We start from the raw sequence: 19,401 nt of genomic DNA on the forward strand, positions 1-19,401 counted from the left end.
TTTCTTTATATGAGGGCCGAGACTCACAAATGCATCTGAGGGACTATTCCAGTGACTATAATTATTCTCAAAAAATTTCCGCTTAACATAGCAAGTCTTATAAAGTAAGATTTCCGCTTAACATGACAATTCTTGTCAAAAGGAACTGGTTTTTCAAGTTATTTCACTGCCTGTGTATTTAGATGTTAGCGGAATGAATGCTGATGAATAATCTTTTTATTCATCATTATATATCAAACATTCAGTTTGATTTTATTTGTACTTTTCAAGACGGTTCAAGACATATATAGTTTTCAGTAAAGCGCCAATGACGTAGCTGGGTTTAGACTTTTACAGTGAGAGAAGCAGGCAAAAACTAAACTCTTCTTTGTAGAGATTCTGGTTCGTTTTAGGCTTGATTTGCATACTCAACTTATGCTTTACTCGTTTCGAGATTTATTTATTCATTTATATTAGTACCTATTGTATGTTTTTTTTTGCTGTGATTGTTTATTTAATTTCTGTTCGTTTGGGTTTCATTTATTCTTTAATAATAATTTCTGGTTGTTTTCAGTTTGAGTTACCGTAGGTTTCTATTTCTTCTGATCTTAAGTTTAATACGGCCTTTACTTTTCTTTAGAAAACTCCTTTTTCGTAAAGGTTTTTTTTTAATTAATAAAAGAAAAAGGGTCATGTGTGTTAAGAGTGATTGATAGTACTAGTGTACGCTCCCCCATCAACAACAACAACGAGCAAGGTACAGTTTCATTGTGACTTCCATCTCCTTCCCATGCTTCTTCTTTTTTTTCCCAATAGTTTTAAATTTGGATGAGGAGTTATATGAGCCAGGATTACAAATCATAAGGAACATAACCCCCGTTTTTAGTAGAAATATTTTCAACTTCTTCCATAGAAGAACATCAATTCTCACATCTTCCAACAACGTTCAAATTAAGATTTCGTGTTCTTTCTCTTAAGGAATAGGATGATTTTGTCGAACTAAAGTAAATTATGACTTGGCTCATTCTACACTTTTTTCATGAAAGTTCATAAGCCTTTTTTATAAGACCTTGTAGCTTTATTTTTTGCTCTTCTCGGATTAAGCTACGGAAATCAGCTATATTTAACTGAAATGTATTTTTCACTTACAGCCGTTATTTCACGTTATAGGGAGAAAATGATCAATCAAACGGAATGAGTCGAACTTTCCGATTTATATCCCCTTTTGCAAAAAGAATCAAAATAGATGAGGCAGTGTTTTTGTTAAGCGCTTTTAAAAGCTAAGTGGTTATTAGTTTGCTAAGTATATTGCGGGGCTCCCACAGCGTCAATAAAGTTTTTCATAAAATTCCACTCCACAAAGTTTATCCCGGTCACACAAAAATTTCACCTTTTTGACTTGACAGCAATTTTTCATAGCTAATAATCAAATTAATCAGACGTGGACCTGAGAAAATCATCTTCTTAAGCATTTTTTTTCCTTTTAATAAGTAAGGCTTAGATGAAAATATTGTTTTTGTCAAACCCTTATTCTTTTATCAAGCCAAATATTTAAACAAGTATACACCATTATATATGTAGACACTTATTTGTGTGTTCTTTTTTGGAAATTTTCCACAAATCTTCTGCTATTGGCTGAACTTTGCGGACTTACCTAGGCGTTGAAAATTATATGCGTTATAAATTTTCAAACAAAATGCAAAAACAAAAGTCTGAATGCAGTTTTTATTTCTCAACAATTTCAAAACTTCATACGACTGGTATAAACACTCGAGCTTCCACACTCGTTCACAATAATAAAAAAGATGGAGTATGACCACAGAAAAAAAAACGGAATAGAAAAGTTATATAGACTACAGTTTAGCCAGCACCTTCAAAAACAAAAATAAATTTTTAAATTGAGTTTCAAATAACCCAGGAGTTCTGAGGCATTTTACTAATTAAGACTAGAATACTTACTCTAAAATAACATTTCATTAAGAGATGATTGGATTTGTAGGAGCACGCCACACTTGCATGGCAATAAAAGTAACAAATTAAGAATAAGCAATTCTAAATTCATTATCAATCAGCTGATGAACGAACTAACGCACAACTTTCTGGATATTAAAACCTAAAGTATATATTTTTTTTTATTTGATCAGAATCGTATATACCTGATTCAGGAAAAAAAAATGAAGACCAAACACTTTTACTACATAAAGGGTATAAGATACTGGCCAAAAGCGATCACTGTGGAATCAAGAGCTAAAAATATCCATGGCAGTAATTAAATACTAAGAACAGAGAGAGAAATTTAGTCAATTTATTTTCTTTCAAAGCTAGCGACAAATTAACCCACTCCAAAAAAGTTAACAACTTTAGTTTTACGTTTGTACAAGTTACAATTCAGGTTTTTTAAGCCGCCAGCTAATGTAATAATCGCCTAAAATCCAGTATAATCAAATGTTAAGTTTTCGTTTCCGGGGACGCTGCTGATACTTTCGGCGTTGCCAGAATTTGAATTTCATGTGCAACGTCATCTATAGACTGACAAAGAGTGGATGCTGAAGCTTTAAGATCACTGACTTCGGTATTAATCTTACCTATAACCCATTCCATTGCAAGGCGACCCTGAAAAAAGTAAAATCATTAATTTTTCGAGTATAGCAACAGCTATATTTTTCAAAAATAATTTTTTTTACGAAGAGTAAGAAAAATTCAGACAATACTTCGGCAACAAGTCATTTTTTGAAGCTGTTCAGAGACAATTCGTTGGCTGAACAAAAGAGGAAAGTCATTAGATAACAGAGGCATGTATCTGACCATAACTGAATTATTATTCTTTTATTTTAAGGGTTGTACAAAAAGACATGTGATTACCGCTTTCAATGATGCAGGGGAGGGAGAGGGGGGGATTGGGTACTTTTGGAAGAATATTTGAGCCTTTTCATCTTTCTTGGCAAATTGAGGTGGTAACAATAAGATCCACTATGAAGAACAATAAATTTAAAACGTAGACAAAGCAAGCATCACAGAGAGTGGGGGCTGGATTAAAAAAGAGAGCCAAGTAAAAAACAAAACAAGGGGGGGGGGGCAGTCCCAATCTTATTCATTGTAATATATTTTTAATTATTATTTTTTTGTGCAATCTTACTGTTCATTATAGTTTCTTCTTTTTAAGTTTTAAATTAGTTAGTCTGAGCGTCTTTAGAATTAAAATATTTCGTTGCTAATACTAGAGTTTTGTCACAAACCGAGGGCACAGGGTAAGAGACATGTTTTCTAGGAGCTACATTAGAAAGAGTTTATATACAATTATCTAATATAGTATATATCGTAACGCCCAAACAAAACAGCGTTTTAACTTAAAGATAAAAAATGAACAGAAAACAAGCTAGAAAGTGAGAAAGTCTCCATATTGGAACAAAAGTATTTTAGTAGGAATGGCTTCAAAGCTACCAAAACACTTTTATGCACTACATGCCCAAGTGAAGCCACATTATTCAGCTGAACACTGCAATTCCAACAGACTAGTTTTGTGCAATGGTTTCACACTTAAATCCTCGAGCAAACACCATTAGCATGGAACTGTTAAGAGCCATCTGATCACTTTACCGTAAAATTATAAAATTTGAAATAAACCCATTTATTTTGAGTCCAACAATAAATAAAATATTAATTCGGCAATACCTTATTAGTTAATTCAAATGTAATTCAAGATAATATTACGGGATTCAAAGGACGTGAGCCATGAAAGGGTTCAGAAGCCTTCATTTACATCAATAAAAAGGATAGGGGAAAAGATCCTCCAGAGCTATTGCTGGCACATATGGCATCCAGTAGACGTTTCAGTTGCTGGGTGTTTTACAGGGACAAGTAGCAAGCATGTCCCCCAGCCTTGCTACGGCAAGGATCGAACACTGGGCCTCGTATTGCCAAGCAGAGCATCAATCTACTATGCTACCACAGGTTACCTACATCAATACTACTAAAATTAGTCAGCTGTTCTGTTTCTACTTATCCCAAACTGTATCTTGTTTTTTGGAACAGTAGTATTTGATACAATCAAGTGCTGCCACCTCTTTTGCGTTTTATTCATGTTCAAACAAGATGCAGTATATCTAGTTTTAAATTAGAAAACAAAATTTCCAACAAAATTGAGATATGTCTTGAAACGAGAAATGTCTTGCAAAAGCTGAAAATTTGGAAAAATGCTGTTCAGAAAGCGTCAGGCCCCTCTTGGCAGTTTTACTATTAAGTTCAGCCCTCTCACATTTTTTTCATAAATTAAGCTAAAAAAAGATTTAAAAAAGAGAAGTAAAGAGCAACAATAAAGCCTAAAACAAGTAGATTTAGAGTTTATAATAATTCAAGCTTAAAACAAGCAGGGATTACTGTAAATGAATAATTAAAACTCTTGAATATCCAACGCTTCATTACGTGCTCAGAATCTGCAGATTAAAATATATAAGAAATAATATAAATACAGCAAATTCTGCAGAAAGGAGAAACTACCTTCAGAAAATATTCAGAAAAAAAGAGCAAAAACCTAACCCTTGTAAGCAGATTCAATCACGTTGATTTAAAGCTTCAAATTTTTTTCCACCAACCTACATTGAGGGTAGACACCTACTTCAGATAAAAATTCTGAAACTTGTAGCTCCAAGTTATAGTTCCACGGTTCATTTTTAAGTACTTTTTTTTCTAGATGCTACATCTTTTACATGCAGAAAAATTTTGAAAACAATAATTGTTAACTCAAGTGAGATTCCTCTTTTTGTTAACAAGTTTCATGGGACCATAATTTGATGGCATTCTACTATTTTTTCAAAAAAAAATTTCTACAATATGGCTGCAGCTTCTTTTTGGTGAATTTTTAATCTCAATAATTCGACCAAAGTACGGAAGAAGCAATTTTAGAAAAATAACTATGTAACATACAACAAGGCAGAAATTTTTGTAATGAATTTATTTAAACTTTGATTTCTCAGTATATTTTTCAATAAAAAAGCCTCAGAACCTTGCTATTAACAATTCATAAATACAAGAGCATATCCAGGATTTTGTTAGGGGGGGGGGGACTCTAATAAACGCACCAAAAACTTTTTAATGTGCATTTTTTTACGTTTTTACGAGTCAGACAAAAAGGCCATATCCCCCTGGATACGGAATATATATTTATTATTTTTTTTACAATAAAATTGACCTTTTTTAATGAATAAAATGAGATTTATAATAAAATAAGCTCACTTTTCGGGCATTGCTTGAAATAGTATTAGCCAGGAATGATTCCATGTATGAGGAGAGGGGAACACCCCGAACAGCTATTACAGCCTCTTGCTTCATATGTGTCTTCGTTGAGTTGGTTGGGTCAACACTATATGACAGTCGCTCATCTACTGAGAGAATGTTGCAAAAGGTCAACTAAAATAAAATGAAAAAAAAAGGTTATAACAAAGAAAGCAATAAGATTTGACAGACTAATCTTTCATTATTAAAATAAAACAAACCATTCATTCTAATAATAATTTACTTTTATTGTTAATTTTTCTATTATTAGGAGCAGTTTAGGGGACATATCAATGAACTCGATGTTTTAATACAGTGATTAGTTCTTCTTCTTCTATGGATTATTATGGAGACACTTTCACATAATTTCATCACTAGAATCAAATTCTGGATAACCATCAGTATTAATGTCCCTTCTGAAATCTGTTTTTTAAAGCATATAAAACAGATTTACCACAGCATATTTATTTGTAAGTATTATTAACAGATAATGATTTTATTTTACAGGATTTTAGTGCCTTTTGAGTTCACTGAGGAACAGTCATTTCGTTGACCTAAGATATGGGATTGTTTTTAATTAACCCTTGGTTTTTGAACATACAAATGACCTTGGTTTTTCACTAGCATGTGAAATTTTGTAAGTAAAAGAATACTCTGTTTTTGTCTCAAAAGCCAATCATAATTTTGTATATTAAGAAAGATAAGGAGAAAACTTATATGGCAACCTGTTAACAAAGAATAAATTTATTTATATCATACTTATTTCAAAACACTACAAGTTCAAATGCAAACATTCAAATAGTAGTTTATTTTAGCAAACGGTAAACATACATATCAAGGTGAATATTTTCGTTTCTAGCTATTCCTGGAGTATTTCATCAATGGACCTTCTTGCGTGATGCTCCAACAATAGTCAGCCATCCTTAGTGCGTTTAACCAAACCCAGATTACTTATCCGACACACCCGATTACATGTCCATAGGGTTTCACGAGAGGTAAATGATATCACAAGCTAGGAAGATTGCTACTTGAAAAAATCGGGATCAGTTATATCTGCTAACTCCAAAAAATGCAGAATAAGCAAGGATGAGTGACATTATGTGTAAATAAATAATTCAACCATTTAAAAATGGCAAAAAAGGCAGAAAAAGAAAAGGGGTAACAGTGGAAAGTGGCCAACTTTTAAGGGATATGTAAATAAGCTATATTTGCATTGGATACACGTGATTATTGTTGGTATTGGCCTAGTTGTAGTCAGGGGCGTCCCGAGACTCATTTCATTGGAGGGGCGATCTTCGTAAATTTTACCGAATTGCTACCTGATTTATGCCGAATTTTCTGCAGAAATCAAGAATGGAACTATATCTTTGAATAATGCCCTACACCCTTATAGTAGGGCAATAAACAGGAGTCCATGATTTACCTTCATCACCAATTTTAACTTTAAAAAATAAATAAAATAAGCCAGCCTGACAAACAATGATGTTTTTCCTATGACTATGAACCTGTAAAACTGCCAAATGCATAAGAAAAAGAATTAGGGCTATTTAAGCACTTACTACCCTACTTAGCAGACAGGTATAAGGGAATTTTCAGGTCATATTTATCATATTTAAGTAATAATTAAACAATGCCAATCTCAAGACCTAATGTTCCAAATCTTTTTTCTTCTAAAAAACAAACATCTCTTTTGTTATCCAGTTTTTGCACACTTATGAAAATATTATTAAAATAACAGTTTTTAAAGAATATTTTGTTCTGAATGGAAAAAAAATGTTTACACAGTAAAATACTTCATTTCTTCTATTGGTCCACGCACATTCCAATTGTGATATTATTTTGTTATGGTTAGTCTCATCACTTTTTAAGACAATATTAGAACTGAAATCACTATTTAACAGTTGATGTATGTCCATTATCTTAACAAAAACAACAAATAATTCAGTAAAGATAACTTACATTTGTTGTATACATTGTAATTTCCTTCTTTGTTGGATCTACAGTAGAGTGTTCCCTAGCATAGCAGAAGTCTGCAGCACCTACAATCCGTTTTGCCCAATCTGGCAGATGCCAGTTTGAACTAATCAATCGGTCAGATTGAAGAGTGCCATCTTCTTTTACTGTCCTATCTAAGACATCAATTGCCACAACTGCTTGATTGTGGGGATTTGGATATTTTCTCCACATTGCTTGGGCAACAGTTTCCCATGGATGGCTAAAACATAGAAAATAATCAAGAATTCTGCATCTAATTCTAAATATGCTGCAAGAATGTCTTAACGAAATCTCAAATTGTCTTTTTTTACAAACTCAAAATCAAATAACCTCTCACACCGATTCTGATGGCAATTAATTTGTCAAATGTATAGCTTCATAGAAGCAAAATGAGAAATATTGGGGTTTCAAAATTCTATGATAAAAAAAACAACTTCAGGGGATTTACTGTTTATTATAAATCATTTACTAGGCTTGGCTATAATGGTTTCTTGGAAAAATTGTAGCATCAATGAACCTTTTTAAGTACATTCTCAAGTTTCCTCCAATGGGCCTCAAAAGTCTTGGATATGTGTATACATAAGATGCATCAGTTTGGGGGAATTCTAGATATTTTTTTTTCTAGAGAGCTTAACATACCATAATCTATATCATAATATAAACACAAGAACTCAGAAAATTGTAACAATCCTTCAGTAATTTCCAAAAAACAACTTTCATTCTTTGCCCAGAATTGTAGATCTTTGTACATTTCTATGTTCTTTTTAGAAACATGTATCAGCTAAGGGACATGAAAAAGCATAGAGATCAATGATACCAAACAGCACACAAAGGGCCATAGGTTGAGCCAGAGTGCCTTGAAAAAACTTGTTTTTAAGCAGCTACCCCCCCCCCCCCAAGAGCCGGACCCGTTTCCACATTTGAGTGAAATCATAAGCATGTGCAGGAACACAACCCTTAGGGAAGGGGGGGGGGGAGGGGAACATTTTCAGGCACAGCTGTTCAGGAAGGAGTGTAACAGAAAAATTTAGTTCTTATCCACAACAAACAAAGGGTCAGCTATTTACCCACACTGGGCATATGCAATCATCTAGTGAATTGGCTTTGGTGTTTTCAGTTTGTCTTAACAAACTGTAAATAAAGACCAAAATGCACCAACACAATTCCAAATATGTAAAATTCATTAGATTTCAGGAAACCCTTCAAGGCCATTATCACATGTAAATTTGCATGATTCTGGAAAAAGAATTGCCCCTCCAAAAGTGCTAGAGTTTCAATAAAAATTGCACATTCAACTTCTGGATGCCAAAGAACCCTCTCATAGGATTTTCAAGTTCTTAACTAAAAAAAAACACAGAATCTCACATTTTTTGTGTCATAATATTTTGATCAGGAATTTCAGTTGTTTCAAAGAAAAAGAGGGGGAACAACTCCAAATTATGTAAATGGCTACTTTCAATGAAAAAGTTTATCAGTGAATTGAATTAGAAAAGTAAAAATATTATATCTTGTTAGAATTTCGATCACAGAGAAATTTATCTAAATGAACTTTAAGATCCCATAGCCCTTCCCTTTTCATGGAAGGTCTATGTAAATACCACATTGCAGACCCAAGTGCTAATTGCTAACCTTCAAAAGAAATATAAGTATATTGCAACATTTTGAATATAGCACTGAGAGCAAAAGTAGCCCTTCATGGTTGACAAACTGCATGCCTTCCTGCTCCCAGTATCTCCCCTAGTCAATGTTGCAGCCTAAACTAATGAGAGACCATTGTACCTACCATGTATCTTCTTCTTTGGGCCCCCATTATGAAGGGAGATTAGTACCAATTTGGAAGGGGTTGATTTGATCAGAAAATGAAAGTTCTAGCATCTTTTTAAAAGCTAGAATGTATTGAAGGGCAATACCCCCCCCTCCCCCTCTTTTATGTTTTGGCTTGGGTACCCCATGGGGTTCAACAAATCTCGTACACAGCCTCAAGGTCAAAGGCCACATGGCCCATTCTAAGAAATTACCTCATTTTAGTAGAGAACGTAGTCTACCATTAAAGGATTTGGCCTTGTACCATTAGGGCTTGCGCCACTTGTAGTGTTAAGTATTTTTCGCCAATAATGGCTTCATACAGAAAATTGTTGCATATTATAAAATTTTTCGGAAAAATCCTATTATCCCTTTTTACATCTAGGCGAATTGAACCTTTTGCATCAAAATTTATGCCCTGTTATGCTAGTTAAATTGGGATTATTAAAATACTTCTGTTACCTAATATGCGGAGGCAACTAATTAAATACACAGGATTTTATGATATTAACTGTTGCACCAGAGTCAACTAATGCCTTAGAGTAAACATTTGCCACACAAAAATCATTAAATATAGGTAACATATTATTACTATCACTACAAGATGGTACTACTATTGGGTTGGACCTATAAAATATTCTGGATCCCTTCTGGGTCCAATTTATTCTTCTGAGGGGCCTGACATGTTTCTCTGTGGATTTACTTCGTACTTTGGTGTCTGCAATAGAGATTCGGATATGTGAGATTCCATAAGCATATCTAATTAATTTACATTTGTCTGCCTACGCCATGTATTATTACAGTAGTTAGGGTTTCTTGCGACAGTTTGCTGTCAGCTTGAAAAATTTGCACTTCCCATCAGCAAATTTTCGTGATTTCTATATACCATTCTTGCATTATGTTGGCTTTGGCGAGTATTTGGGTTTTCAAATCGATTTTGTCTATTGGGGGGAGGGTTATACAAATTCTGTTGGTACGTATTGTAAGGTACTGGTGGGTGCAGTCTTCCTTGGCTATAGCCTTGTGCACCACCAACGCTAAGATTTGTTCTCCTGAACAAATGGTTGCCATAATATTGTGTATTACCAACACAGTTAATATAATTATCCAGTATGATCATTCCCTATCTCACTCATTATAAAAACCCAGCCCTGGGTGCAAGTGCTCCGGAGAGCGTTTTTGCAGATAGAAACATAAGTGGCATCAGATCTTTTCACGGGTAGACAAGTCAGTTGCGAAACAAGTGGAAACCCGCTATTACGAATAATGCACTTTGTAACCATTTCTCATTGATAGACACAAACACACTGATCCATAAGTGAAGAAAGAAGTGGGAGGAGCTTTTTGTTTGCACCGAGAATGAAGACCAGAAATGATCTGCAATAAGCTTTCTGGATAATTATATAAACTGTGATTACCGACAGCATTTCTTGGTGCCATTATGTTTCTATTCCTAAAGTGGCACTCTTTTGCGATATGCCCAACACGATTACAAATATAGCATCTTATTATTGTAGGGTTATTTTCAAAACTAATTGGTTTGACAGGCTGAAAACATACTGTTTTCTGCCTAGCGGGTTCTTGCATTTTATTTCTTTGTGGCACTGGGGAATAATCCCTTGAAAAGGAATTTGGAGAAGTCTGATTACCCTTGAAGGTCAGGCTTGCGTTTGATTTACCTAGGCTATTTATTTTTGTTTTACTGTGATTTGCCATGATCATGTCAACTTCAATCAGTCACCCTACTTCCTCAACCGTACGTTCCAATGTTTGGATGTTTTCGGATATTACCATTCAATATAATTTTGGGGGAAGCCCTTGCAAAAAGGTACGTAGTATGAGTTTGTCATACAAGTCTCCAGAAATTTTGCCGAATTTCGCTTCTACTGATATTCTTACGTTGTGTAGATATTCTTGTATATTCTGTGTATGGTCAAAGCATACTATTCCGTGTTTTAATTTGTTTGTTGAACTAGTTTTGATAAATCTATCTTTGAATGCTGTTATCAATTTCTGTGTACAGTAAGTAGTTAGCATACTTTAGGTCCCCCATGGTTCAGGGGAGGTCATACTGACTCAGGATACATATTTATCAGACATGGTCATGTTAGCATCAAAATACCTATTTATTTCTTTTGTTTACACAAAAAAAAACCTCAAAAAATGCATACAAAATTTGTTTATATTCATTTATATTATGTTTTTACAAGTCAAAAAAACATTTTGGGGGGAGGTTCAAACCCCTACCCCCTCCCCTCTGGGTACAGCCTTGGATACAATTGTCAAAAATTGCATTTTATTTTGGTTACTATGGCTATTCTTTACTATAAATGACAGCATCACAAATTACCAAATTAAAATTGGTAAGGCATTATGACTTGACACCCTTTCATATTGCCGACTAATATCATTACAACAAATGTCATCACAGTTTTTACATTTGATGCCATTTAAAATGAATACTTCTGACATTGTTCATCATCTTGTATAGGAAAATGTTTTTTTTTTAATTTTTGTTTTTAATGTTGTGTTTTGTTAACTAGCAAACAAAGCAGATAACCAATTTCCTTTAAAATGAGCCATTAAATAGCTCTCTATGATGTTCTAGAGCCCTGCTACCAGCAAATAAAATAAAGAGGACACATCAGTGCTTCCCATATTTTGATTTTTCTTGTTGTTCAAGCCAATGAACTGTAATTTATAAGGTTTACAGCAAAGGCAATCTTGGTAGTGTATTTTTATATTGATCCAATGCCATTTTATAGGGTTTCAAATCACTTTTTTGGTTACTATGAGCCATGGTAACTACATTGCTACTACAACCATGATGGTCTTATTCACAGCCAAAGGGAAACTCAGAAATAGGGGGGCAAACTTTCTCCTGAACATTATAACACAAAAACAAACATACCACTGGATTCTTATTTTTTATGCTCTTTTTAAATATCAAGGTACTTTTTCTTACAATGTACCCCACCCATCCCTCTGATGGTGCCAGAAATAGCCATAGGATATTTACAAAACTAAAAGAAAACACTGTTATTTCAGTGATAAAATTTTGTCAAGATCCTGGTGGGACAGGGACAAAGTTGGAGACAATTTTCCCAATTCAAACAAAAATGGCAATTGAAACTGAAAAATGAGCCATATAGTACCATAGAGGCAAAAATATACAAAAGAAAACTTACCCATTTCTGTGGATGATTGAATTATTAAGGCTTTTCATGGTTTTGACAAGATTTTTTAAGAAATTAAGTTTCAGCTGGGAGGGGGGGGGCAAACTGGAGTTGAGGGCAGTTTTTATGGATGGCTCTATAGACTAAAGTATGTCAATGAAGGTATTTTGCAGTATCTATCTCTACTCCTATCCCCTCTAGAGGGCACAGACCTTTGATGAACTTTAAAAATCTTTGTTTTATAAAAGTGAAATCTTGCAAAATAGATCTTCTTAAATAAAGTACAAAAAAAGGTAAAATTCTACTTTAGCTACTTTTAGCTATCTTGGAAAGGGGTTAGGTTAGGAAAATAAAACTTTCAGGGCTGGATCTACAGGCTAAAGTATGCCCTGGGAAGGTATTTTCAAGTACCTACCTCCACTTGTTCTCTCTCTAGAGGGTCCTGAAATTTGCCTACCTATTGAAAATTTCATAAAGCAACATTTTACCCTAATTTTCAGTTATCAGTTTCTTTTTCTCTGACTTTAGTTCTGAAAATACAATTCCTGATATTTTAGTAGAATTTTAGGTAAAATTCTGCTTTAGCTTCTTTTGGCTATCTTGGAAAGGGGTTAGGAAAATGAAACTTTCAGGGATGGGTCTATAGGCTTAAGTATGTCCAGGGAAGATATTTTGAAGTAACTATCTTACACTGCTTCTCTCTCAAGAGGATCCTAACCTATGATGACCTTCAAAATCTGTGTGTTATAAAAGTGAAAGCTTGTAAAAATTTACCACTTGGGTAAATTTTTACCAATTCATATTATCAACTTACAAATAAAGTGAATATACCACTTGATGCCTTTTTTATGCTCTTTCCAAATATAATGATCATTTTTGTCAGAAATGAATTTTACCTCACCCCTATTTATACCAATTCAGATCTTCTTAAATGGAATTGTTTTCAGCTTCACAACTTTGCTCAATCTCAAGTTAGAAGGTTTCAAAGACAGCCTAGGTCTATGTAAATACATTTCTTCAATTTTGAAAAAGAAAACATTGATATTGATATGGTTTAATGGAATGTGTTTTTAAACTGTTGGTTAGGCTACTATTGAACATTGGTAAAGTTCTACAAAATCATATTATTGAGTTAGGACTAAAGTGAATACACCATTTGATGCCTTTTTATATGCTGATTACAAATATAATATGCATTTCTATCTGAAATGAATGTCAGCCCCCCCCCCCCCTCCCCTATATATGCCAATTCAAGGTTAGGTTATGTATAGCCTATATAGGGGGGGGGGCTGAAATTCATTTACAATAGAAATGCTTATTATATTTGTAATCAGCATAAAAAAGGCATCAAATGGTGTATTCACTATAGTCCTAACTCAATAATATGATTTTGTAGAACTTTACTGGAACATCTTAGCTTTTGGGACCACCCCCCCCCCCCCCTGAGGGCCAAAACTATAATTTCCCCTCTGAAAATATTACTAAATTACAAAAGAGCAAAAAGGCATCAACTGACACATTCACTTTCCCCCTAGCTAATTTATGCTGTTAACTACAAATCTGCTCAGATAATAGCCTAGCTTGACAACATATTCCTTAGGCTGATTTTAGGTCCTGGCTTCAATAACTAATTTCCAAGGTAGCAAGTTCCTCAACTAAATCTTTGCAAAGGGTGTTACCATTTACTCAAAATCACTAAGCAATTCTTAAGAAATCAGTAGCCCAACCCTCGAAAAATAGATTACTAGCCTAGTGAGGCCTGAACCAAATCCTTTCGTGATTCCACGCTAGAATGACGGTTATCAAAAAGAAAAGTGCAGTTACTTGAAAGTGTGTTCTGAAGTCCATATTTTCATTTTTGTTGAGCTTTCAGGACAGAGTTCAACCAATCAAGAAAAATGTTATGTAAAGTTTTATAGCCGTTTTCGTTGTTAAAGTCTGATATAATTCAGAATTACTGCCATCTTTTTTTTAGCTTAAATATGTGCTCCTAACTATGACTACTGATGAAAAATGTATGATATAGATGACTCGCTGATCAATTATTTGGTAACTAATAAATTTTCCTTGTGTTTGTTTGCCTTCTTTTCCTTCCAAAAATCATTTCAAACTCCTTCTTCATTCCATACCTGTTAAAAGCTAGCATATTCCGAATATTTAATCTTAGAGAAATATTCAGGAAAATTACAAATAACGTGTGAACTAATCATAAATTATCTAGAGAAAGAAAAGAGAAAGAAGGGTTTTAATAAAAGAAATAAAAAACATTAACAACAAAACCCGAAGCTTATAAAACTTGTATGGGTAGACATCAACCTTTACAAAAACCTACATACACAATTTCTACCAGCCATCCTTAGCACCCCCCCCCCCACAAAAATGACAAAACTATAGATAATATATAAATAAATAAAAAATAAACGAAATAAATTAATTTTTAATAAATTTCACGACCTAACTGGATACCGAAGACCCGAAATTAAAAATTATTCTTCTATTCTATCTCCTCGTCGCCCTCCTAAAAAAAATTATGTCACAGTCACTCGAAAGAAAATTCGCTCAGCAGGGATTAAAGTTCATATGTAGACAAACACTGTCCTTTTAGTTTACTTCGAAATTCATTTAGATCACCAATTGTCGAAATAGCCTGAGGTAATGGTTCCAAGACCCGAGGACCAACATGTCTTTTAGAAAAAACGGATCGATTAGTAATAACCTGAGGTCGCCGATTAAGTGGCAATGCTCTAGTCTAGTAATTATGGAAATTAACACCACTTGTAAACATTTCCCTAAAACACTGAGGTAATAACGTGCTTGTACATTCAGACATAAAAGCTTGCACCTACTTACCACTCTTAATCTTATGATTTTTTAATAGAAATTGTTAACATAAACATGAATTTGCAATTTTGATAAATTAATCATTTAATAAACATTGCAACATTATTGTTCAACATACGGCACTATCATCAAAAAAATCTTCAAGACAAGCTTAACACCTGGACCCTCCTTTTAAAAATTAAGTTCTGATACTGACGTTTTATGACCACATTGGCCATGCATGCCGTTTGATAAATACGTATATAAGCCTGCCACGTACCATGTATTTTTTTTTCGAAAACTGCTCGATAATTTTACTGAAATTTGGCACACTAGCCTTTTTTGGCCAGAAAGAAAAAACGATCTAGATTGGTTACGACTTTTTTTGGGGGATTGACTATTCAAACTGAAGGTTTAAGGTAGATATTTATAAAATTAGAAGAGATGGAAGCCATGGGCGCCCATAAGGAGGGGGGCAAGGGGGCCCCGGCCCCCCCCCCCCTGGCTGAATGATGGTGTCATATATTTGTATTAATTTAAAAAGAAACTTGCCACAGAATAACCGCAGTTTAACACAATTCTCAAAGAAAAGTAAAGAGCTCTATTAATCCAAAAATGGGAAGAAATAAAGTCAAATAGCCTAATCTTCTAAGCGTAAAACTACCACAAATCAGTATCAACAATTAAATGAAACTCAAAACAAGAATTATAATAAATAGCCGAGTAAAACTCAAAACGAGCAAAAATTAACATTACTAGGGCTGACAACACTAATGCCTTCTCAAGACCAGAACATAACTTTTACTGAAAAAAAAAAATGACCGTGGATTGTCAGTTTAATATACATACCTATACTGATTATTATTCCTTAAAATAAAAATGGGCAAAAAAGTGAGTAAAAAAAGTTTTTTACTTATTTAAGTAAAAAATGAAAATATTTAAACATATTTTGTTTTCAGTAAAGCACAAATTATGTTTTGGTCTTGAGAAGGCATGGGGGTTATCAGCCCTACTAATGTTTATTTTTGCTTGTCTCAAGTTTGACTCGGCTGTTTATTCTAATTTCTGTTCATTTTGAGCTTCATTTATTTATTGATTAATTAAAAAAAACTTTCCGAAAAAGAAGTTTTTCAATGAAAAGTAAAGGCCATTTTAAACTTAAAATCAGGAGATAAAAATACCTGTTAAATTTCAAAATAAAAACGACCATAAACTACTATTAAATAATAAATGAAACCCAAAACGAACAGAAATTAAATAATCATTCGTAGCAAAAAACAATCAACATGTAATAATATAAATAAATAAATAGATCTTAAAGCGAGTAATGCTTCGATTGAATATGAAAATCAAGCTTAAAACGAAAACAAATGTTTTGCTATTAAAGTATAAATGAAACTTAAAACGAACAGAAATTAAATAAACAATCAATGCGAACAAACATACAATATATATTAATGTAAATGAATAAATAAATTTTAAAACGAGTGAAACTTAAAAAGAATATGCAAATCAAGTTTGAATCGAATAAAAATAACTACAAACAAGAGTTTGGGTATCGCCTCAATGCAGAAGCCTAAAACCTACTGCGTCATTCATTTACTCATTTATTTATTCATTTACATTAATATGTATTGTATGTTTGTTCGTATTGATTGTTTATTTAATTTCTGTTCGTTTTATGTTTCATTTATACTTTAATAGCAAAATATTTGTTTTCGTTTTAAGCTTGATTTTCATATTCAATCTAAGCATTATTCGCTTTAAGATCTATTTATTCATTTATATTATTACTTGTATGTTTTTTTATATGATTGTTTATTTAATTTCTGTTCGTTTTGGGTTTCATTTATTCTTTCATAGTAATTTCTAGTCGTTTTGATCTTGAACTTAAAAAGGTATTTTTAGCTCCTGAGCTTAATTTTAGAATGAACTGAACTTTTCTTTGAAAAACTTTTTTGTAGGAAAGTTTTTTTTAATTAATTTTTGTTCGTTTTTAATTACAAAAATATTCAAGTTTTTATGGCAGGGGGGGGGGCGTGTACTTACTGTCCGATTATTCTTGACTTCAAAAAACAGATCTAGAACTTTCAATTTAAATCGAATGAGGATTTTTTTTAAAGTATATACGATTACCTCTTTGATAAAAACCTTATATATGAAAAATAGACAGCTTGCATAACTTGTGGACAACTGTGGCAGGGCGTAAGATCCAGATCTATGGACAACGGCCTCTGCAAAGGGCTGCCTTGACCTTTTCGGGGTACCTGCAAGACTGGGGACCTTGCGGTCAACTCTATTCCCACTTGAGGAGTGGCGCCGCTCGAGGAAATTATAGCCTAGTAAACGACACAGCATTCGCACGGGATTCTGACTAATGGACAATTCTTCTGGGATTGGTATGTTTTGATGGGCGTATTTGGGCGGAAAAACATCTTCCTAGCTAATTTATCTATTACGGGTTGCCTCCCCATAGTAGCATAATATTTGTAGGCATGAATATATAATGAGTCGGAGGTAATAGGCTTGAGATTGTCTGTGCAGGATTTCGACTCCTGTTGATGGAAGAGCATCATCAAGTGTTGAAAACCATGTTGTGACCAAGATGGACCCAGGATTGCACAAAGCCTCCATTCATGGAGGTTCCAGGGACTTCTTGCTGTCCGGTTCTAAGCTGACTTAAGCACTTCGTTGTAGACTTGAGAAGATATGTGATTCCCGTCCTGCACTGGTATCCGGGATCATTGCTTTTCCTGAGGCGAAAAAAATTTCAATGATTTAAAGAACATGAAAATTGGAACTTGGAATGTTACGACATTAAAAAATGACTATCGTATCGACATTTTGACTGACGAATTCAGACGATTCGATATGGATATATTAGGAGTTTCAGAAACTCATGTCCCAGGGGTAGGAAGCATGAAATTAGGTGATATAGAATTTGTTTTCTCAGACAGGAAGGATGGGGTACATAGACAGGGAGTAGGGCTCATGATGAATAAGGGAGCTGCTATAGAAAGTTCAGGGTATCAGTTATAGTAGTATAAGCCCCTGTAGAACCGACCGACGGAGATACTAGTGACTCAGATGAATTTTACTTGCAGTTACAGGAGCAAATAGACAAGGTCCCAGGTAGAAATATGATATTATTACTGGGAGATTTTACCGCCCAGGTTGGTAGAAATAAGGATATATGGTATCCCAGCTTGGGTAAATTTGGTGTAGGAAAAGAAAACAGTAATGGATACAGACTTTTGCAATTTTGTAGGTATAACAATCTAGTTATAACCAATACGGTGTTAGGTCATAAAATGGCTCTTAAGTTAACATGATATACACGTGATGGTAAGACAGCAAACCTTATTGATTATGCTATATTAAAGCGAAGACTGGCAGAATCCATACAGGATACTAGGGTATATAGGATTGGTGTTATTCATGTTAAAAGTAAAGATCACCATCTAGTAGCGTCAAGGGTTAATCTAAAGCTGAAAAATCGGAAGGGTAATTACCTCCCGGGAATTTATGATGTTAGTAGACTCCAGGATGAGAATTTGAGAGAAACTTTCCAGGAACAGTTGAATGCTAAACTTGAGTTTAAAATTTGATAATGTGTAAGATAGTTGGAATAATTTTCGAAAAATAATTTGTGAAGTTGCTGAAGGTGTATTAGGGAAGAAAGCTAGAACTAGAGCTAAGAATATTAGTGAAAAAGCTTTATGTTTAATAGAAAGGAGAAAGGACTTGTACAAGAATTATCTGAGTGATAGATTGCATGAAAACAAAAGAAATGTAAAGAAAGTGGAGAAAGCATTGAAATATGAACTAAGGAGATGTGAAGTGGAGGCCATGGCTAAAATTGCCGAGGATTTAGAAGATGCAGCTAGACGGCATAATAGTAAAATATTGTACTGGCACGTTAACAAATTGAGAGGTAGTAGTCAATCCGGACTTGTCCCAGTTAAAGATAGGAATGCGGTGGCAATTAGCGATAAGGAAAAAGCTAAAGCGAGATAGGCCGAACATTTTGAGAACTTGCTTAACCGAGATAGAGTTGCAGGAAAAAATATAGAGGAAAACGAAAAAGTTTGTGATACCTTGGATGTGAAGGAAGATTTGTTTTGTGACGAGGAATTAGCAACAGTACTAAAAGGATTAAAGAATAACAAGGCTCCAGGTGCTGATAGGGTAGTAAATGAGTTTCTTAAATATGATGGCTCTGAGGTTAGAAATAATTTATTGAAGATTATGAATATGGTTTTTGAAAAGGGGGAAGTACCTAACGATTTTAGGAAAACATTAATTAAGCCACTTGATAAGAGAGGTAATAAAAGTGAGTGTGGTAATTATTGAGGCA

At 33.9% G+C, this 19,401-nt stretch overlaps 1 protein-coding gene across 1 annotated transcript; it reads right to left on the reverse strand.

Moving 5' to 3' along the window:
* Nucleotides 1-1,690: 1,690 nt before the first annotated feature.
* Nucleotides 1,691-14,159, reverse strand: LOC148947633 (PRELI domain containing protein 3B-like). Its single transcript, XM_089096177.1, has 4 exons — nucleotides 14,049-14,159; nucleotides 7,210-7,465; nucleotides 5,212-5,385; nucleotides 1,691-2,592 (listed from the first exon to the last, which is right to left on the reverse strand). The coding sequence occupies exons 1-4, from the start codon at nucleotides 14,078-14,080 to the stop codon at nucleotides 2,428-2,430; spliced, it is 627 nt and encodes a 208-aa protein (XP_088952303.1). The 5' UTR covers nucleotides 14,081-14,159; the 3' UTR covers nucleotides 1,691-2,427.
* Nucleotides 14,160-19,401: the final 5,242 nt, after the last annotated feature.

The sequence above is a fragment of the Artemia sp. Qi Xiang Cuo genome, chromosome 10, assembly GCF_049724085.1.
Source record: "Artemia sp. Qi Xiang Cuo chromosome 10, ASM4972408v1, whole genome shotgun sequence".
Taxonomy (NCBI): domain Eukaryota; kingdom Metazoa; phylum Arthropoda; class Branchiopoda; order Anostraca; family Artemiidae; genus Artemia; species Artemia sp. Qi Xiang Cuo.

Coding starts and splice junctions, on each gene's coding strand:
- LOC148947633 (XM_089096177.1), bottom strand. CDS start 14,080: ATGAAAATATGGACTTCAGAACACACTTTCAA. Junction 7,466..14,048: donor ACTTCAGAACACACTTTCAA/GTAACTGCACTT, acceptor TCTATGTTTTAG/CCATCCATGGGAAACTGTTG. Junction 2,593..5,211: donor TTTCAAGCAATGCCCGAAAA/GTGAGCTTATTT, acceptor TACTTTTTTCAG/GGTCGCCTTGCAATGGAATG.